The sequence below is a fragment of the Sphaerodactylus townsendi genome, linkage group LG01, assembly GCF_021028975.2.
Source record: "Sphaerodactylus townsendi isolate TG3544 linkage group LG01, MPM_Stown_v2.3, whole genome shotgun sequence".
NCBI classification, from domain to species: Eukaryota; Metazoa; Chordata; class Lepidosauria; order Squamata; family Sphaerodactylidae; genus Sphaerodactylus; species Sphaerodactylus townsendi.
The window spans coordinates 91,018,631-91,041,463 of NC_059425.1; the positions used below are offsets into that span (position 1 = coordinate 91,018,631).

General features: G+C 40.6%; 1 protein-coding gene across 4 annotated transcripts in view; it reads left to right on the forward strand.

Annotated features, from left to right (window-relative positions):
• The window catches only part of LOC125439029, a 105,083-nt gene that overhangs the window by 29,906 nt on the left and 52,344 nt on the right, over positions 1-22,833 (forward strand). For all 4 annotated transcript variants that reach the window (XM_048507875.1, XM_048507889.1, XM_048507898.1 and 1 more), the window contains 2 exons: positions 5,498-5,653; positions 17,648-17,734. In XM_048507875.1, the coding sequence (XP_048363832.1) occupies positions 5,498-5,653; positions 17,648-17,734 (243 nt within the window). The remainder of the gene's footprint in view (positions 1-5,497; positions 5,654-17,647; positions 17,735-22,833) is intronic.

Consider the following 22,833-nt stretch of genomic DNA (forward strand, 5'->3'; position numbering starts at 1 on the left):
AGTGTACTAAGGTTGTACTATAAAAGGTGTGCTAAGGCAGGTGTACTTGCAGGTGCACTAAAAAGATGTGCACTAAAGGCAAGGAGGAAGTGTGCTAAGGTGTGCTAAGGTGTGCTAAGGCAGGAATTGTTACTGGAAGGTGTATTGCTAAAAATTGTGCTAAAAGGCAGGTGTACTAAAAGGTGTGCTAAGGCAGGTGTATTAAGGTGTACCTACAGGGTATTGCTAAGGAAAGGTGTACTAAGAAGTTGTACTAATGTGTATTAAAAGGTGTGCTAAGGCAGAGGAGTGATACTAAGGTGTACTAAGGTGTGCTAAGGCAGAAGTACTAAAAGGGTGTAAAGGCAGCTGTACTTTAAAAGGTGTGCTAAAGGCAAAGTGTTGCTAAGGTGTGCTAAGGTTTGCTAAAGGCAAGGTGTACTAAGGTATGCTAAAGGCAGGTGTTACTAAGGTGTACTAAGCACAAAGTGCATTGCTAAGGCAAGGTGTAGTATAAGGTGTACTAAAAGGTATTGCTAAGGAGAAGGGGTATACAACAAGGTGTACTAAAAGGTGTGCTAAGGCAGGTGTACTAAGGTGTACTAAGGCAGCTGTGTACTAAGGTGTGCTAAGGCAGGTGTACTAAGGTGTGCTAAGGTGTGCTAAGGCAGGTGTACTAGCTAAGATTGTGCTTTAAGGCAAGCAGCTGTGCTAAAAAGGTGTGCTAAAAGGTGTGCTAAAGGCAGGTGTACTAAGGTATTGCTAAAAGAGCAGGAGTTATTGCTAAAGGAACATGCTAAGGTGTGCTGAGCAGGTGTACTAAAAGGTATGCTAAGGCAGGTGTTACTAAGGTGTAAAGTGTGCTAAGGAAGGTGTACTAAAGATTGTACTAAGGCAAGGTGTACTAAAAGGTGTACTAAAGGTGTGGCTAAGGAGATACTAAAAGGTGTACTAAAAGGTGTGCTAAGGCAGGTGTACTAAGGTGTACTAAGGTGTGCCAAGGCACGTTTATTAAGGCAGGTGTACTAAGGGGTACTAAGATGGGCCAAGGCAGGTGTACTAAAATGTACTAAGGTGTGCCAAGACAGGTGTACTAAGGCAGGTATACTAAGGTGTACTAAGGTGTGCTAAGGCAGGTGTTACTAAGGTGTACTAAGGTGTGCTAAGGCAAGTGTGCTAAGGTGTGCTAAGGTGTGCTAAGGCAGGTGTACTAAGGTGTACTAAGGCAGGTGTACTAAGTACTTAGTACTAAGGTGTACTAATGTGTACTAAGGTGTGTTAAGGCAGGTGTACTAAGGTGTACTAGGGCAGCTGTTGCTAAAGGTGTGGTAAGGCAGGTGTACTAAGGTGTGCTAAGGCAAGTGTGCTAAGGTATGCTAAGGTTATTGCTAAGAGGTGAGGTGTACTAAAGGCATACTAAGGCAGGTGTTACTAAAGGTGTACTAAGAGTGTGCTAAAGGAAGGTGTACTAAGATTATTGTACTAAGGCAGGAATTGTACACAAAGGTGTACTAAAAGGTGTATTGCTTCAAAAAGGGAAGGTATATACTAAGGTGTACTAAAAGGTGTGCTAAAAGGCAAAGGTGTAATGCTAAAAGGTGTATTAAAGATTGTGCTAAGCCAGGTGTACTAAGGTGTACTAGGAATTATTACTTGAGCCTTGGCAAGTTTATTAAAGGCAGACGGAGTGCTAAAAGGGAGGTACTAAAAGATGGGCCAAAGGCAGGTGTACCCTAAAATGTACTAAGATTATTACTTAAGACAGGTGTACTTTAAGGCAGGTATACTAAGGATTGTGCTAAAAGGTGTGCCAAGGCAGGTGTATTAAGATTGTACTAAGGACATGGGTGTACTAAGGTGAACTAAAAAGATTGAGAGAAATTTAGCTAAGGCAGGGTGTACTATGTGGTGTACTAGAGTTGTGCTAAGGCAGGTGTACTAAAAGGTGTACTAAGGTTGTGCTAGAGGCAGGTATACTAAAGGTATATCTGAAGGTGAGGCAAAGGTAGGTTAATGCTGAAGGTGTGCAAAGGCAGGTTGTACTAAGGTGGCACTAAAAGGTGTGTAACTAGGAGTCAAGATGTACTAAGGTGTACCTATAAGGTGTACTAAAAGTGTGCTAATGCAGGTGTACCAAGGTATACTTACTAAGGCAGATGTATGTAAGGCAGATGTAATACTGTGTGTGTGCTAGGGCAAGGTGTACTTGCTAAGGTGAGCACCAAAGGTGTGCTAATGAAATACTGTACTAAAGGTGTACCAAGATTGTACTAAAGGTAGGTAATACTAGAAGTTGTACTATAAGGTGTACTAAAAGGCAAGTGTAATAAGGCAGGTGTACTAAAGATTGTACTAAGGCAAGGTGTACTAGAGGTACTTAATGTCCCCAGGTGTACTAAGGTTTACTAAAAGGACACATTAAGGGTATAAGGTAAGGTGTGTTAAGGTGTGCTAAGACAGAGTGTACTAATGTGTATTAAAGGTGTACTAAAGGCAGGTGTATTAGAGGGTGTATTAAGGTTTACTTACTAAGGCAAGGAATTGTATTAAAGGTGTACTTAGGAGGGTGTATTAAAGATTGTACTAAGGCAGGTGTGATACAAAATGTATTAAGAGAATTGCTAAAGGCAAAGGTGTGATACAAGGTGTACTAAGGCAGGTGTAATAAGGCAGGTGTACTAAGGTGTACTAAGGCAGGTGTACTAAGTACTTAGTAATACGGTGTACTAAAGGTTTACTAAAGACATTGTGCTAAGGTAGGTGTGTTAAAAGATTGTGCTAAGGCAAGGTGTACTGAATTTGTATGCAAAAGGTGTACTAGGAAGGAGGTGTATTAAGGTGTATTAAGGTATGCTAAAGTTGTACTAAGGCAGGTGTATTACTGCAAAAAGATTGTACTTGCTAAGGTAGTTGTGATAAGGTGTATTAAGGCAGGTGTATTAAGGTGTATTAAGGTGTATTAAGGTGTACTAAGGCAGGTGTATTAAGTTGTATTAAGGCAGGTGTATTAAGGTGTATTAAAGAAGGTGTATTAAGGTGTATTAAGGTGTATTAAGGGAGGTGTATTAATGTGTATAAAGGTGTATTAAGGTGTATTAAGGCAGGTGTATTAAAGGCAGATGTATTAGTGTAAGGTGTACTACTAAGGCAGGTGTATTAAGGTGTACTAAGGAAGGTGTATTGAGGTGTATTAAGGTGTACTAAGGCAGGTGTACTAAGGTGTATTAAGGTGTATTAAGGTGTATTAAATTTTACTAGGAAAGGTGTATTAAGGTGTATTAAGGTGTACTGAGGCAAGTGTATTAAGGTGAATTAAGGTGTACTAAGGCAGGTGTATTAAGGTGTATTAAGGTGTACTCAGATGTACTCAGGTGTACTAAGGCAGGTGTGTTCAGGTGTACTAAGGTAGGTGTATTAAGGTGTACTAAGGTGTACTAAGGCAAGTATATTAAGAAGTATTAAGGTGTACTAAGGCAGGTGTATTAAGGTGTAGTAGATTACTTTCAAGGCAGGTATATTAAGAATTGTATTAAAAGTGCACTAAAACTGAGTGTATTAAAAAGGTGCATTAAGGTATTACTAAAGAGCAGGTTAATATTAAGGATTGTATTAAAAGGTGTACAAAGGCAGGTGTATTAAAGTGTATTAAGGTGTACTAAAAGGCAAGGTGTATTTAGGGTGTGCTTAGGCAGGTGTATTAGAATTGTATTACATAGATAAGGTGTACTAAAGGCAGGTGTATTAAGGTGTGTTAAGGTGTACTAAAGGCGAGTGTATTATGACCTAGCAGTGTACTAAGGCAGGTGTATTGAGGAATTGTACTAAAAGGCAGAGTTTTATTACAAGGTGTATTAAGGTGCACTAAGGCAGGTGTAATGGGTGTAATTTAGGTTTACTAAGGCGTATGTATTAAGGTGTATTAAAGATGTACTAAAGGCAGAGAGAGTGACAGGTGTATTAAAAGGCATTACTAAAAGGCAGAGTGTATTTACTGAGGTGTCACAAGTCAGGTGTATTAAGGTGAACCAAACTGCACCAAACCTGGGCGGTGCCATCATGACTGTCTCCAGGTGTGCCCTGAGGAATATTTGGTGCTGATACATCCAAAAATGCCCTCCTGCAAGAACATCCCAAAAGAATTGCCCAAGAATCTTTGTTCTGCATTGAGTTTTTTTCTGCACCATTGCTGTAAGTAGGGGTTGCCCAGGCTGGGGGCACATTTCTGAAGGTACAGTCTCAAAGAACTTTCAGGGGTCTCATCAGGGAGACTACCCTTACATTGATACCATAGGAGTTTGAATTGCAGTTTGTTCATTTAGAGGGCCAAAGTTATGAAGACCCCTCAAAGGCTACTGCCAGCCCCCATCTCCTAATGGCTCCCCATTGGAAACAATGGGGGGATAGAACACCCCTTTGGAGTCCATAACTTTGGACTCCCTAACCACCTCACACCAGAATTTGGGGGGGGGGGTGAAAGCTTATGGGACTTTCTCCTGATGAGACGTTGCGGAATTTTTAGTGCACAGCTTGCCTAAAACTGCGCCCTGCAGGTAAAAATAGGGAAAACTACTAAAATATCCAAAAATGAAACCAGCATTTTGATGCCCCCCACAAGGTGATGCCCTGGGCAGCTTCCCACCTTGCCCAATGGGCATTACGCCAGTGGGAGCAGCACAGCTTACTGCAATCTTAGTAGATTTTCCAGCCATAACAGTTTATGATTTGATGTTAGTTTTATAACAGGGGATGCAGATAACTATTAAATGGTCTCACATGAATGAATTCCTGTTGATGGAAATTACATATTATCTTAGCCTTCCCCATTCTCCAAGATATTTTCAGTGTATAATATTGAATATCTTTGCAACAAGTATAGCAGTGAAAATTACCCCAGTAACACAGAAGCCTGTGCGAGTAATACTTTGAACCAGGCTTTAGGTGTTTACTGGTTCAGAGAGTTAAGCTCTGGCAGCAGGTTTTTTTGACAGTTGGAAATTGGGAAAGAGAGAGAAGGGTTAGTTTAAATTGAGTCTGTATTCAAAATCTGTATAGATATCAGATCTCTGGTTAAGATATCCCGTCTGGGTAAATGAGTGTAAAAAGCTATTGCAGTATTCTAGCAGGGTTTGCTGGGTCTAATGTAAAACTCAGTTGTGAAAGAGTGCTGTATTTATAAGTAACAGGACAGCCTCAGGAAGAGATCTTTCCCTTTGACAGGCACCGTTTAAAACCTGAAACACATCTGGTTGACTGATTGCTTACCTAAATTTATCATAGTTTGTGTTGTTCTTGTAAATAAATGTTCTTGTAAATCATTTTGTCCCTGTCAGTTTACTTCATACCTCAATTACTGGCTAGAAGTTTGGGTGTTTTATAGTCAAGTCAAAATTCTGTCTCTTCAAACACTTATTTTCCTCTGGAATTCTTCAGTACGGTGGGGAAGGTAGGAAGGTGATTGAAAATGCTCTGAGGTGGCATCTAGCCACAGGAAGCCATCACAATGATGTTTTTCTTTCAGCATCATCTTGAAACCTTCAAGAACCTATATAGACTGAGACATGGCTTGTGTGAACACTACAGAACACTGCTGAATGAGAAAGTTCAAAAGCAACGAATTCAGATCAAAATGTCTAATTTCAGAGTCCAACAACGTATTAAGCACAAAGAAAAAAAGGTAGGAGTCTTATTTACTGTATTTGTAATCTACTTATCCCCAGTGGGGACCCTACAGCATTATATTCCTCTCCATTTTATCCTCAACAGATGTGTGAGGTATTTTCAACTGAATAAGTTCTCAAACTTGAAGCTTGAAGTTAGGGGATTAAAAGCCTGCAAGTATCCCAGATCTAAGCTGTTGGCACCATAATTTATTTTATTTATTGGGTTTATAGGCTGCCATTCCCTGTTGGATGACCTCAGCTTGGAACACATTTTCTTTTCTTTTTTTAATTCCCTACAAAGTCCTGGTGCCTTAATTTTTATAATTCAGTCTGAGGGGAAATAAAAGACCACAAAAAGAAACAAAAGGCATGGAAACAAAAGGACAGGGAAAGAGAGGCCAGCCAGTTGGAATACCAGTAGATGGCTGAAGCCCACAAGCCTGAGTGGAACAGCTCACATACCCCTGCCTATGGAGCTGTAATACAGTCCCACAGGGCCAGGTGCTCGCCCGAGCCAGAGGTGCAGGATCTGACAGGGCCAAAAAAGCCCTGTTTGAGGACTGCTGGATAACTTTGCTGGCTGACATATTACGGAGGAAGAAAGGGTAGACTTATCCAATAGTTTCATATGAAAAGGGGGCCTTGGAAATTTCCCAGTGTTGTCAATATCCCCTTCAAAAAGTCAATTTCCCAGTGTTATCAGTATCCCCTTCAATTGGAAAAAGTCCTTTAATATATTTGGTCTTTATGTCATCATAAAGAGGGCACTCCAAAGCATAGTGCAGAATGTCTTCATCTACCTCACTACCACAGATACATCTGTAGTTAGATACCGGCACATTACTACATTGTGCACTATACACTGCCGTTGGTATGGCCTGGAATCTCAGGTTAGTAAATGCCATTCTAAAGATATAAGTTGACAAATTCTCTAGATATGGTGACATAATATGATCCTTCTTAAAAAGTTTAAAGAAGGGGGCAACTTTGGACACATTGATTTGACTAATGCATCCATATTAAAGATCCAGTCCCTCAGATCCATTCCCTGACTACCACTAGTGAGAACATCATCTGGAATGGAATAGCATGTTTGAATAGAAATAAGATATTCTGAATGAGAATGAGATGGACCAGATTCAATCACAAACTCTGGTGACACAAAATGTTTGGATCACTGGATAACTGTTTCTTCCAATATTTTAAAATGTCTGTGTCTGCATGTGCTCTTATGGAGGGTAATCCTAATTCTACTCTCATAAGGGTTATAGGTGATCCCTTAGGGAGACTCAAAATTCTTCTTATAAATGTATTTTGAATTTTCTCAATAGGGTTCACAGTAGATTTATCCCAACCTTAAATTTCTATCACATTTAAAATGCCATATAAGAGATTACTTTACTGATGAACAGCTTAAGGACAGGATCTACCAAACAACCCCCTCTAGAAAAGAAGTATTTAACAATTAGACCCATACTTTTTAGAGGTGCTGCACGCAAATATGTCAAATGTGCCTTCCAAGAAAGTGTCCCATTGAATATTAATTCCAGATATTTTTTGGAACTACTTTGTTCTATTGGTGTACCCAAGATACTCCATGCAAATTTCCTGGGCTGTCTTTTGAAGTCCACCACCTTAGTTTTGGAATAGTTTATGTTCAGTCCTTCTCTCTCACATTACATCCCAAGTTTATTCAAGAGTCTCATCAAGTCAGCTCTGGTCATCGAAACTAGGATCATATCATTGGCATACAAAAGAATTGAAACTTTTGTATGGCCAGCTGCTGGTGGCATGAATTCTGGGCTCTCCAACTTATCTACTACATGATTAATATACAAATTGAACAGGAGAGGGGCCAACACCACCCCCCACCACCCCGCTTTATCCCTTTAGCTACTGATATTGGCTAGCTGGTCAAAGAGCGAGACTTCCTGCCTTTTGAATTCCTAATAGAAGTATTCAAATGAAGTTGCTGCATTAAGTAGACCAAACGAGGATCAGCCTTAAGATTTAAAAGCTTTTGCCAAAGCCTTCCTCTATCCAAGGAATCAAAGGCTGCCACAAGATCGACAAAGGCTTTTGTGAGGGCCCTTATTGCTAAATAAGCTAGATGATATAACGTTTGACAATATTCAATCGTAGAATGGCCAGTTTTAAAACCACCTGCATGATGGTGTCAGGGGCTCGGAGTAGACCTCTCCATCACTTCTCAGGCTTAAAACTCTTTTGACTGTGTATTGTAAAAAGGCTTTCACAGCTAGATTCAACTGGTTGTTGTGGGTTTTCCGGGCTGTGTGGCCGTGGTCTGGTAGATCTTGTTTCTAATGTTTTGCCTGCATCTGTGGCTGGCATCTTCAGAGGTGTATCACAGAGAGAAGTCTGTTACAAGAGAAGTCTGGACTCAGTGCATAACAGACTTCCCTCTGTGGTACACCTCTGAAGATATGAACACAAATGCAAGCTCATAACCAAAGGCTATCTACCGCCACCCCCAAAAAACCCACAACAATCTTTTGACTGTATTGGACTAAGCCCTCTCTCTGAAGCCCCAGCTAGCTGTTTTGGTATAGTGCCCTCTGTTGCCTCTGAAAGGCATGTGTCTCATCCACCTACTGCCTGCACTCTGTTTATATAGCACTGTTTCAGCAGAGAAGGCTCTGTGCTCAGTCAGGGCAGCTCAGAGGCCTGTACTTGAGTTGCACCAGCACACAGCCACCATGGAGCTGTGCTGGTACCCAACAGCAGCAGAGGCGTTCCTCCCATTGGGCAAAGTGGGCAGTTGCCCTGGGCGCAGCCCTGTGGGGGGCGCAGGTTTGTTTGTGGGATTTTTTGTATTTTCAGTGTTTTTCCATTTGTGGCCTGCAGAGGGCGCAGTTTTTAGGCTAGAACAGGGGTAGGGAACCTGCGGCTCTCCAGATGTTCAGGAACTACAATTCCCATCAGCCCCTACCAGCATGGCCAGTGGCCATGCTGACAAACTGATAAGGTGTGGACCATCTGAAGCCGCGATTCTGTTTAAGCACCAAATTTCAGGATTGTTTGGGGAACACTCCTGATGATACTACCCAGGTTTGGTAAAGGTTTGGTTCAGGGGTCCAAAGTTGCTATGGACTCCCCAAAGGGGGGGTGCCCCATCCTCCATTGTTTCCAATGGGAGCTAATAGGAGATGAGGCTACATTTTTGAGAATCGATAACTTTGGACCTCCTGAACCAAACTTCACCAAACCTGGGAGGTATCATCAGAATCTACTGATACCACCCAGGTTTTGTGAAGTTTGGTCCAGGGGGTCCAAAGCTATGGACTCCCAAAGGGGGGTGCCCCATCATCCATTGTTGTTTCCAATGGGAGCTAACAGAAGATGGGGCTACACCTTTGAGGAGTCCATAACTTTGGACTCCCTGAATAAACACCAAACCTGGAGATGATATCTCCTAAAGATACCCTGAAAGTTTGGTGCTGCTAGCTTAACAATTGCACCCCTGCCAGCAGGCACCTCCCAGAGGCTACAGATTTTCTTTTAAATCCCCACCTTTGACATGGATTTAAAGAGGAGAATCTAAGGAGTCTAGTTAAACATTGCAAGTGATGCTGTTTCAGGGTGGGAGAATCAACCCAAAATAGCATCACTTCCAATGTTGTTAAACTAAGGAACCCCAGATCCTCCCTTTAAGGTGAATTTAAAAGGAGAATCTGGGCTCCCTAGTTTAAACACCATTGAAAATGATCCTGTTTGGGGGTGGATTCCAGCATCACTTGTTTAAACTAGGGAGCCCAGATTCTCCTTTGAAACATTGAAAGGGATGCTGTTTCTCCCAATTGGGGGTACTGGATACAACACCATAAAATGTTTTCATAGCAGTAATAAAACATGTTGAAAGCATTTTGAAAATGTTTTCAAAAAATTATTTCTGCTGTGTGGCATGGCTTATTGCTGTGCTCAGATTTGTGAGTTGGGGCATGTTCTATAATGTGATGGTGACTTTGAAACAACCTGGTGTAAAAAAATCATTGTTTGGTCACAGTGGGGGAGGGTGGCTGCCCATGGGGGGCGCCAAACTCCAGTTTGCCTAGATACTCCTCTGGGCACGCGCCTGGGGGGGCATCAAACTCAGGTTTTGCCCAGGGCTCCAGTTTGCCTAGTTACGCCACTGAACAGCAGTGCCGTGTCATTGGGATTTTCATGGGTGTCACTTGTTTACACTGCCTTATCTCCCTGAGACCTTTCTCCCCTTTTAGGATTGCACTGTAAAAGAATCTCTGCATTGTACATATTTTTTTCTGAGAGGTTGAATGAAAATATGTTATAGCTTTGAAGTTGTCATTACTGTGTTACAGATATCTTAACATTAAAATTATAGTACTAGACTTTCAAAGGAGAGCTTGGATTCTGGGAACCTTTTACAAAACTATGCATAAGTAGCTCCTCATGACTGATGAAACTGTGTTGTGAAATTGACTGGTGTATGCATATACTTGCAGAAGTCTAAATGTGGAATATTTGTTGGTGGGTGCAATGCTGCAGCCTGAAGCAAAAAACTGGTACTTTCCAAGGCAGAAGTCATGGAAGCATTTGAGTCCTTTTGTCTGCTAGCTTTCAGGTCACTTTGCAGTACAGTTAATACCTCACAGATTGGCAGCTTATTTACACTTTTGTGTCATTTGTCCTAATAAAGATTTTTCATTGTTTACAATATAATTTGCTGGATTTATCTGTCATGCTGTCCCACTGACTGGCTCAAGCTTTCCCATGAAAACTGGATCTTAAGTTTAGATAATCAAGAAGAACTGATGGCATTTGCAAGATTTTTCTTTATTTGAGGTTCTTTTGCCCTTTGAAGTATTTGAGTTACTTCTTTTTAAAAAGCCTTTACTTTGAAAAACTTGAGAATCTGAATAGAAACAAATAAGCCTTGAAATAGATTGAATCTCATTGCTTGATTTGGATGAAAATAAACACAAGTGTAATAAAAAAAGGTTTCAGTTGCCATAATTTTCTTTTGGGCAATATAAAATGTAGAGAAAAATAGTGGTAATATATCAGTTTAAATTTAAAGATATGCCTTGTATGCACTATTTCTAAATATATTCCTTTATCAGTATACATTCATGTCTCAAATATATTTTCTGGAGCTTTGACCTATTTTTTTTCCTCAAATAATGTGAAGGATGTTTACACGGGAACAAATTATTATGCTTAAAATCTGTTCCTGTTCACTGCAATTTTAGAGAAATTCATGTATTTAATGTCGTGTCAATATTTTGCTACAATAAAACTGTTTATATAAATGGAATAAATTTAACTTCCAGCCTGTTTCCAGTTTTGTATAATTTTCTCAAACATCTTTTAAAAAAAACAGAGCAGGGAGATATGTCTTTCCCCTTCTGTTGCCATCTTCCACAAGTAGATAAAAACTTCTTTGTAACATTTGGAATTCCCTCAATGACCCCTCCTTCCTCTCCTATGTTTTAAGTATTTTTTAATCATTTTGTATGATTATCTTTAGATTTTATTTTTGTACATTTGTGTAGCAGGCAGGGTGTGTGCGTTGATTTTAATGGTTTCTAAGATGTATTTTATTATGTATGTTTTTATCTGTTAGTTGCCTTGGAGTCCCTGATGAAGACAGAAGGCAGAGGATAAATTGTGTAACATAACATAAAGTAGAGTGACTCAAAAGTATGGCTTTAAATGATCTTTTCCAAAATATTCCATGGGATATCAACTAGCCCATAAAATACTATTGTGGATTTTGGCGTTAAGTGTTAAAAAAATCATTTAATATACTACTAGTTCCAATTAAATTTATCTTTGTCAAGTTGATTATAATGTCAAAGAGGAAATCATTTGGTTTATTATTTTAAATTGCAACACAGGATTTTATATATTTCAGTTGCCTAATTTAGGTACTGAACTGTCTGGGACCAAAATAAAGAATTTCACAAGCCTTTTCTTCACCACCCTTCAGAATTCTAAAGCACAGAGTTTGAGCACCTCACTGCAAGAAGAAAGACACCTTCACTCTTAAGAAGCCTAATATATCAGGTTGTCTCTACAAGCCCATGTTAAAATAGAGATTGTAGGCTTATTAGCATCCTATTAATATGTGCATAAAATGTGGTCTGCGTCTCAGCCCAGATACACAAATTGGAAAATCAAAGAGAAATCCTTCACACCTTTTGCTGGCTTCATCCTGAACTTTTATTTATCTTAAAACAACTTCCTTAAGAGAATTTCCTTTTCTAAAGGAAACACTTCTCCATATTTAACAGGCGAATGCTTCATTCAGTTCTGTTTACAGCTATATGATCATTGAGAGAGCAGAAACTCCTTTAATTGCGATCTTTGGAATTTTTAATTTTAGTTTTAAATGAATAATTTTGAACAACAGTTTGGACTTTGTTTCATCTTGAAGAAAGAAATTAGCGTAGCGCTCTTTTTTTAAAAAAACAGTCTAGATTTGCTTTCGAATACATCAGGAGTGAAGAAGAGACAATTATTTAAGCACTGTTTCTCTGTAAGAAAAAATACTTCCATAGCTTTGGATGGGGTGAAGAGAGGGATCTGGCTGAATTCCTTGGTGTGCAAGCTAATTTGAATATATAAGAGATACACTAATTTAAAACTGTTTAAATTTACATTGTGTCAGTCTTTGTAAATTTGCTGTCTCATTTTATAGTTTCCTTGGATTAGTTCACATTAAATGTTGGTGTATTACCACTGAACAGTTTTTATACAAGACATTTTTGACTGATTTTTGTAAGCATGATTCCTTGTAAAAATGGCAAAGTAATATAAATGAGCTTTCTGATTAGATTACCCCTCGCAATTTAGAAACAAAAATAATAAAATGTGTACAAGTATTTAATTATAACTCAAAGTTCCTTTCTAGAACAGATAACTACCGGTATGTAAAAATCTGTTAGCAAGCCACAATGTCCCTTTAAGTTTGTATTTATTCATTCATTTATATCCTGCCTTTCTCCTGAAGGGGATTCCAAATGACTTAAATAATTCTCTTGATCAACATTTTACCCATACAACAATCCAGTGAGGTAAGTTAGACTGAGTGTGTGTGACTGTCCCTAGATCACCCATCAAACTTCCATGGCAGAGTGTGAATCTGGATTTTGGGTGCCCTAGGAAACTTGGGCACCCAAATTGCCCCTTCCCCATGCCATTGGGAGGTGAGGAGATAGTACCTGACCTCCCTGCCTACTGTGCAGCAAGGTTTGGTGGGGAAATGCCCACCCTCCTAAGACCCCTTCTACTAGAAGCACAGTGGTGTCTGGCATCTTTGTTGCCTGTAGCGCAGAGGTGAGATAAGGACAGCAGTGACTATCCCGTCCCCTTCCACAGAAGCACAGTGTGGCCAAGGACATAGGTAAAGGGGGGTTCTCGGGTTTAACCCCCCCATTACATGTCCGAAGCTTCGCCCTCCATTAGTGGATTTTTGTATTTTTAAAGTGTTTTTTCAGTTTTTGGCCTGCAGGGGGAGCAGGTTTAAGGCTAGCAGCACCAAAATTTCAGGGATTTGTTGGGAGACTCTCCTGATGATACCACCCAGCGTTGGTGAGGTTTGGTTCAAGGGATCCAAAGTTATGGACTCCCAAAGGGGGTGCCCCATCCCCCATTGTTTCCAATGGGAGCCAATGGAAGATGGGGGCTTCACCTTTGAGGGTCCATAACTTTGGACCCCTGAACTAAACTTCACCAAACCTGGGTGGTACCTTCAGGAGAGTCTCCTAAAGATATCCTGAAATTTTGGTGCTGCTAGCTTAACAATTGCACCCCTGACAGCAGGCACCCCCCCACATTTCCCCAGATTCTCCTTTTAAATCCACCCCCTTCGGCAGGGAGAATCTGAGGTCCCCAGTTTAAACATTGAAAGTGATGCTGTTTCAGGGTGGGGGATAATCCACCCCAAAACAGCATCACTTTCAATTTTGTTTTAACTGGGGACCCCAAATTCTCTCTTTAAGGTGGATTTAAATGGAGAATCTGGGCTCCCTAGTTAAAAATACCATTGAAAGCGATGCTGTTTGGGGGTGGATTCCAGCATCACAGCAGCTGCCCATGGGGGCCCCCGCAAAACTCAGATTTTGCACCGGGTTCCATTTTCCCTAGCTATGCCTCTGCCTAGAGAGGAGGGCAGAAGGGACTGCTGGCTGCCGGTGGGAGGGAGGTGGGACGTGGCAGGGGAGTCTGCTGTCTCTGGCCTTGGAGAGCTGCTCTTATAAGCACTGACGCTGTGGGTGGGGCTTGGGGAGGTGTGGCCACACACCCCAGGGGCGGGTGGGGGCGTAGCCCCACCCCAACCCCCCAAATCTATACCTACGTCACTGAGTGTGGCACCACCTGACTTCACTCTCCCACTGTACCAAGGCAGGAAACTGTGACTGCTTGCCCTCAAGCACAGTGACTGGGTGAGAAGAGCAGGAGGGCCCTCTTGCACCCTCCTGAAGAACAGAGTGAGAAAAAACAGCAGGGTCTCTACAGCTGCCCACTGGGCTGAAGGAGTGCCAACCAAGTTGCTGCTTGTTATAGCAGAAAAGCCTTTATTTTTGTGCAACAAGAACTTCATTGAAAATTTCCAAAATGAAAACAACCATGATGTACCTTACTTCATTTTTTTACAGAAACCAGTTGACACGAAACTGTCCAGTGCCATATTTTTGGCTGCAGTCCTAGAATTATTTCCTGGGAGTAAGCCCCACAAAATAAAATGGAACTGGAGTAGACTGTTTGGGATTACTACATTTTGGTTGATTTTTTGAGGACCCCATGTGTGCGCATTGACTTAGATACAAATTATATTTTTAAGCAAAGCTGAAGGGTCTTGTATAAGCTTTTTCTTGGAAGATATTTAAATTGGTTGATCATTATGAGAGCCACTGTGATGTGTTGAACTATGCTTGATTCAAATCTCCACTTTGCCCTGAAGCTCGATGGGTGACCTTTTGCCAGATGCACGTCATCCTAACCTATCACATAAGGTTGTTGGGAGGTTATAATGGAGAAGGGAAACCGTGTATATTTACCTCAGCTTAGAGAAAGGATAGGACAAGAGTGGATGTCAAGTCAGTTACAAGATAAAATCTCTGGATCATAGAAGGATGCTGTGAAAACCTCCGAGTTTTGTTATAATAAGATTTTATTTTGGTTAGTACAATTAGATATGATCAAAGAGGTGTCTTAGGCTGATTCTGCATGGGCCAAAAAGAGCAGTGTGAAAACGGTGTGAAAACAGTATAAACCCTTTTACACCGTTTTAAACCCTTTTACACCATTTTCACACTGTTTTCACACTGCTGTTTTTGGCCCATGCAGAATCAGCCATAGTTTGGGAGGACAGTATTAACAAAATAAAATTGATATTTAGGGTAATTAATTCTATCCTACCACTATTCTATTGATGGAATACGGAGGAAAGACAGTCTTACCCAGTTTCGCCTTGTTGATTCAGCTTTCATCTGTGAAGGTCTCCTTCCCTGTTCAGGGCCTGCAGCCAAGTCTTGGGAAAAGATTCAGTGCACCTGCAGGATGACAGCAGGATACAAACCTATTGTTCATGAATAGTCCTTGATTTCCAGGACTGTAATTATGAATAGCTGATAGAATCTGTGACAGTATAGACCCCTCAAATGGCCAGTTTTCTTCCTTAATCTGTGTTTAGCAACAAGGCAGAATATAATATTCCAGGTGTTGTAGAGGATTTTCTCTTCAGTATGAATTGTCTGTCTACAATGAATGAGTGCAAAACAGAAATGTATTAAGATATTGTACTTATTATAGGAAGATTTAAACCACCTCGGTTCCAGTAGCTTCAAAACTGAAACTTGCTAGTTAAATAAATGTCCAAAACAGCATTTGAAGTTGTAATCAAATTGGATATAGGGGAAATACCTTTAATAAAATCAAATTTACAAAACTGGAATTATGTAAACAAATAGTGCAAAGGTATTATTTGTTTAGCAAACTGGAATATTGATACTGGATCTTCTATCTCTGATGAAGAATGAAAATGATTTTGAAAATCTGATAAATGAAATAAGGATAAATATTTTATCAGACACATGTTCATTTGTATTTATCTTACTGAAACAAACCTGGGTTCTATAGAAAACAGATGGACTAACAAACACTTAAGTTTGTAATATATTATGGAGATGTCTCTACATTAAATATTTGTGTGTGGGGGGACATCTTGGCTATGACTACTTATTACTGGTTATAGTATCTCATAGAACCTTAAAATAGTTATATTAGGGCATATGTAAGAAAAATGCAATTGGAAAGGATGATCTTGAATGTATTGCTGTTCTTTTAATTCCTGCTCCAGTAAGTTTGGATTCACACTAGGAAGGAACGTTAATGTTTGCAGACTATATCCAAACTTAAATATCTGTAACAGAAAATGAAACTGATCTTATGAGGATGGCAGAGATGCTGGTATTGTGAAGGTTGATTTGATAGTTCTGAATGCAAGATGAGACCTTGGAAATCTTGTCCTCATCACAGCTCAACATCTTATGAGCAGTGAAACCTGATATTTGAAGAGAGCTTTTCATCTATGGTTGAATTAATTTGGTATTGACTTCTTGTGATGCTCATTTTTTTGTGTATATCTGCTGTGGTTTTAATTTATTGTGCTAAATATATGGTGATACAAATGTTTACATATAAGATTTATTAAAAATAAATCTGTTAAAAGAACCTTTGACCACTGAGTGTTGGTCCATGTGAAAAAAATGTGGCTTCTGGAAGGTTGCAATGAAAAGAACTCTTGGAGGAAGCAAAACATCTCTGTTCCTCTTAACTGGAATAGAGGCTACATCCTCTTGTAAATGGGCTGCCAGATCCCTGACTTTTACGCCTGATTCCTGCACTCACTTATTCTCTTAAACAGTGTTCTCTGTCATTTAAAATTATGTAAAGGCACCAAATTGGAACCTGGACAGAGCAGGACTTGCTAACATCTGTGGGTGAGATGGCAGAGTGGTGTCTTGAACTCTGTTTCCTTATCTCTTTTCAAGAAACGTTCCAGACTTTGTGGAATCAAATTTTAAAATTGGAAATCCAAGGGGAAAGTTGCAACCCCAAATTTACATACTTTGAAAATATATCCTGTTAAAATCAGTGAATATTCTCTCTTCTAGTACATATGTCAAGTGTAAAAGAGGGAAACCTTTCCTCTTAATATTCATCTCAGTACATCCATATAAAGCTAAATTTCAAAGTCGGGACATGTTAGAGGATAACAAAATATTTTAAAATGATAATGTCTATTGCTAAAAGGTCTATTTTCCCGTTAAAATATTATTTGGATAGTATTAGAGAGAATTGTTTGGGTAGGGCTTTTGTTTGTTCCTTTGCGTTTGCAGTCCAGTGCTCATTTACTCAGGAGTAAGTACCATTCAACACAATAGGACATATTGGTGAGTGCATATATTTTGAGCAGGTATATATAGTATATAATCCTGTTGCTGATTGTCACTAAAATCATATTTCCTTTAATTCCCTTTACGTTATCCTTTTGGCAGACTTTTTCTTTATTAAACTGCTACATTTAATCCACCAATAAAATATCTCTTCTACTTAGAAGAAAATGAAAAAAAAAAGTCTTCACTGCAGCTTAATATCTTCTTTCCTCAAAAGTATTTTTCTTTGGGCAGACAGAAATTGTGACTTCTAATGACATGGGAAGCAGGGGAACAAACTACGAACAAGTTTATAAGCCTATCAAGAGGAATATGTGGCTACAAATTGTTGAGTAAATTAAACAGCCTGTTTCCTAAGCCAGAGTTTTGGAATGTTATGTCAAAGAGTTTGGGGTTGGGCAGAACCACCAGGCGGTGTTAGGAATACCTGCTGAGTCCTAATTGGTGCCCAGTGTTGTTAATGGCTCCCTGTGGCTGAATGTTTACTTGTAATTTGTTTTGAGCTTTGTTTCCCAGCTACCAGCCGAGGAGGAAAAAAGACTGACCAAAATTTTATTTTTTTTAAAGTATATCCCCAGTCATAAAGTGCCCTTCTGCAAATTGTCTCATGATACCAAATACCTTGAGACCATTCCACAATCAAGTAGTTATCTGGTAAGCTGCAAAGTTTATATTTGTTTTATTGGTGTGATTGTAAATTGTTTTAGAAGATGTTACATGTACTGGAATGAGTTATTTGGGGGAAAGAAAGTCAATCTTTCCTCAATTCACCCAAGGCCAAAAGGAAAAGTGGTGTATAAATAAATGAAATGATTGCTATAGCCAGCCAGTTGTGGCAATTGCAAGCTACCCCATCCACAAACCCTGTGTCAACTAGTCACTGAAAGGCTAAAAGGAGCCAACATGGGAATAATACCCCCTTATAGATTAGAACCACAGGGACTTAGAAAAGAGAATGTATGAATTTGGTCCTCAGTCACTAAGTGTCTAGAAGTGCCCTCAGTTATTGATGTTTGAAAGAAATCTAATTCATATTGAAAACTCTTTAAGTATTAGAGATCTCAAGTTTACTGGGACAGCAAGTATCATTTGGGTTTACAATAATTTAGCTTCCCCATGCTTTCCACTATTGTTCTAATTACATCCAGCAATTTCAATCTATGCTGTCCTTAGTTGCCCCTCTTGTGTTCACAACCTCCCTGCATGTTACTTAAAGATTATTCTTCCGCTGGTACTTACTAAACCATAAGAAAACAGTGTTTGACTACTAATTGTAAACTAGACACTGTTTAGTTTTGACTTATACCAGAACTATGTAATCAGAAGCATTGATAAATGTCCTTGGCTTTTAATGCAGGTCTTAGTTGTTTGCTGTCTTTATGGAGTGTGGGGTTGCGGTTTTTTGTTTTGTTTTTAATTACAAATAGTTCCTAAATAGCTACTCACAGCCCTTTGTGAAAATGTATCTTGTCTCCAGGAACTAGCTCTTAATCTACACATCTTTAGGGTCTTCCCCAAATGCAGATTTGTTTCACTTGTGGAGACTAAGGCCCCTTCCGCACACGCAAAATAATGCGTTTTCAAACCACTTTCACAACTGTTTGCAAGTGGATTTTGCTATTCCGCACAGCTTCAAAGAGCACTGAAACCAGTTTGAAAGTGCATTATTCTGCATGTGCGGAATGAGCCTAAGTTATCCAGTGTAATTTAAAAAATTGACTCAATAATCACTTTCTGTTCAAAGGTATTCTTTGTACTGAGGCTGTATATTTTATTTTCTTACTGTATTTGCTTCATTTGGTGTGCTCAATGAGAACTCCATTACAAATATTCATGTTATGCTTTGTCACTAAGTTCTTTGCTTTGATTGTGGACATATTACAGCTACAATAGACGCTTTGTTAATTCAATAATATACTTTTGTGGGCTAGAGTTCACTTCTTCAGATTCAATTAATAGATCTACATTATACTGCTATTTTATATCGAAGATGTTTTTTAAAAGCAAGGCCGAGAGAGCCATGAAATATAGCAAGTATAAAATAAAATGAATCATAACCTCTATGATCTTTCATGCCATGCCTGCCCACTCTGGATTGCAGTTGCAAACTACTGACTTTTCCCAGAGTTCTTCAAGAGAGCATTTCAGACAGAATGATCAAAGTATTGTTGAAGGCTTTCACAACTGGAATCACTAGGATGTTGTGGGTTTTCCAGGTTGTATGGCCATGTTCCAGTAGTATTTTCTCTTGACATTTTGCCTGCATCTGTGGTTGGCATCTCAGCCAATTCATTCACACTGGTATGCATGGCTAGGAAGTTCTACTATCTGAAACCATGAGTGCCACTGGTGGATACTTCAACGGTGGATTCTGCACAGTAGAAATATAACTGGTTGATGAAGGGAAATATCCTGCTTTGGAGAAGAACTTTGCATAGGTCCCTTCCCCAAAGCAGGATTGACCCATTATATTTCTCTCAACCTGGGTTTTCCAAAAATTGCCCAAATCATAATCTTTTTGCAAAATCCAGGGTTGAACCAACTCCCAAGTGAACAGCACAGGCATTGAACTGTTTTATTTTCCCCTCCCACCATGTGCTCTCCTGCCTTACGTAATGTCAGTTTCATTTCTGCTGAGCTGTTTCATGTTTACATGTGTTGTGGTTTTAGTGCCCTAAACATTTTTCCATGCTGGAGAATGGGAAGGGGAGGTTCTGCTTGGTCTCCTGGGGTTGCTGTAGATTCTCCACCAATTGGAAGCATTCGTACACGTTCCCATACACAGAGATCACAGGAAGTGGTTGCAGTTCTGCTTGAGGTCTGGACACTTGCAATTCAAGGCCCTCCCCTTTGGCCCATCTTTGCTCCCTCCCCTCACTATTTACCAAGGTTTGGGAGGTGGTGGTAGTGTCACTTCATTCAGAAGGCATCCACATGTATCCCTACCTATATGACCAACTATCAGAGCACCATTGGACGTGGGTCTTGTCAGGGACACCTGGAGGGCGACTCAAGTGCTAGAGAGGCACAGTTTCCTGATCAACAAGGAGAAAATACACTTCCATCGAAGCAGGGACATCATCCACCTGGGGGTCCAGACTGGCAAAAATTGGTGCCTAGTGCTGTTTCCCAGGACAAGGAAGAGAAGGTCAGTCAGGCTGCCCTATCACTGTCATAGAAACATTGTGGGAATATGATGAACTTATCTGAAACATTGGGACTGCTTATTTCAATGATTGAAGTAGTACCATGGGCAAGATCAATACAAGAGAACTCCAGTGGACACTTCTGCCATATCAGAGACACATGCGCAAGAGGAAATGTTGGAAGATAGTAATAAATCAGAGGCTGAGGACTGCAATGAAGACTCACCAGACTCATATCAAAGAATGCAGGTCCTTTCTTAACACTGGAATCGATTGTGGTAACCACAGATGCAAGCAAGTGGGGCTAGGGAGGTACCACTGCCAGGACAAGGCCACCCAGGAGTCATAGACAGTGGGGGAGAGAGTGCTCCATAAATTGGTTTGAGCTGTGGGTGATCTGTCTGGGGTCCCAGCCCTTCTAGGATTGAATCTAGGGAGCTCACTTTTTGATTCTGATGGACAACATAACAGCAAAGATGCACATAAACCAACAAGGAGGAACCAGGGCTCTGACTCTCCACTGGGAGGCCCATAAGCTCCTGACGTGGAGAAAATCACATGTGGCCAGCACATACAAGCAAGACATGTGAAAGAGATGAACAACATAAGTGCAGACTGGTTGAGCCTTGGATCCAGAAGAGTGGACCCTGAATCCCAACATGTTCCAGGAGACCGTGGTCAACACGGAGTACCATTGATGGATCTCTTTGCAAGCAAGGACAATGCCCAGGTGCCCAGATTCTTTGCAAGAAGTTTTGAGAAACAAGGAGAGGATGCAGTCAGGCAAGAGTGTCCGGAGGTGCTCTTGTATGCTGTTCCCACTATTCTAATCATTGTCAACATGATTCAAAAGGTTAAGGAGGAAGGGGCGGAAGTGGTCCTGGTAGCACTTTACTGGTTATGCTGACTGTGGTTCTTGGATCTGGTAAGCTTGGTGAAGGAACCCCCCTGGTAATTACTGAATCAGAAGGACGTGTTGCACCAGGGACCAATTCTGCACCCAGATCCAGACTGACTGCAACTGATAGCTTGAATCTACAACCATAGTTCAGGCCCCCAATGAATGCTCCCTCAAAAGCCACAATAAGTCTGGAAAGAACCTGGCCCCCTCTCCCTGCCTTTTGAATCACAGAAACCCAGCCTGGAAAACGGTGGTTGCCTAGCAATGACCACTGCGGGAATTAGTTGCCTATAACTACAGATGCTCTGTTTATTATTTCTGTTTACATTTTCTTTTTAGATTTTACATTTTTCTTCCAATCTGGGGTGTTTTTCATGTCTGTAGAAAGATCTGTTTTGTCTGTTCACAGCTCCAGCCACCAGTTTAAGAATCCTCAGACTAGGTCAACTTTGGAATTAGTATGTATGTATGTATGTATGTATGTATGTATGTATGTATGTATGTATGTATGTATGTATGTATGTATGTATGTATGTATGTATGTATGTATGTATGTATGTACCCCACCTCATACCAAAGTCTCAGGTTAAAAACAATTCAATAAAACATAAATAAATTATAACAATTAAAACAAAAAATAGCATAAAAATTAACCCCACCCCCCCAGACCAGCAGTTGTTCAGGGGGTTTCCAGGGAGGTTAGCCAAATGCCCAGGCAAAACAGAAAGGTCTTTGCCATGTATCTAAACCATTAAAGGGTAGGCACAAAGCAAATCTTTGAGGGGAGACTATTCCAGAGCCTTGGGGCAATCACAAAGAAAGCCCTCCCATATGCCCCTGTCCCTGCACCTCAGCAGGGGGAAGGTACTACCAGGTACCTCAGTTCCTGGGCAGGTACATCTGGATGCAGGCACTCCTTTAGGTAGGCAACACCCAAGCTGTTTAGGGCTTTGTATGTCAACATCAGCACCTTGAATTGGACGTGAGAGTGAATTGGGAGACAGTGCAGTTCCTTAAGGACCAGCATAATGTGCACCCAGCCAGATGTACCAACTAAAGCCAAGCTACTGCATGCTGCATCAACATCAGCTCCTGAACCGTCTTCAAGGGCAGCCTCACTTAGAATGCATTACTGTAGTCCAATTGCGAGCTTACGAGAGCATGTAGCCAGGCCCCTTTTGTCCAAAAGCAAGTGGACCTGGCAAGGTAGATGGAGCTGCTGGAAGACCCTTATCGCCACTGCCATCAACTGAACCTCAAAGGACAGTGATGAATCCAAGAGTACCCCTAGGTCTCATACCAAGTCTTTCCAGGCAATACAGCCACATCCAGAACTGGGTGTCCTGTGATCTCCTGGACTTAGGAGCCCAGAACACAGAACTTCATCATGCCTGGATTCAGAATCAGTTTGTTGATCATCCAGCCCATAACTGTTTTCTGGTGATAGTCCAGTACCCAGAGCTAGGTGATATCTGCATATTGATGACACTTGATTCCAAATCTCCGGATGACCTCACCCAGTGGCTTCATATAGATGTTGAATAGCGTAGAGGATAAGATCAAGCCCTGGGGAGCCCCAGGACTATGAGCATGAGTCCCCTGATGCTATTTTTCAGAACTGACCCCAAAAGTAGGAGCAGAACCACTGCAACACAGTCCCCCCCCCCAACCCCATTCCTCAGTGCCAGTGCAGCAAAATGCCATGG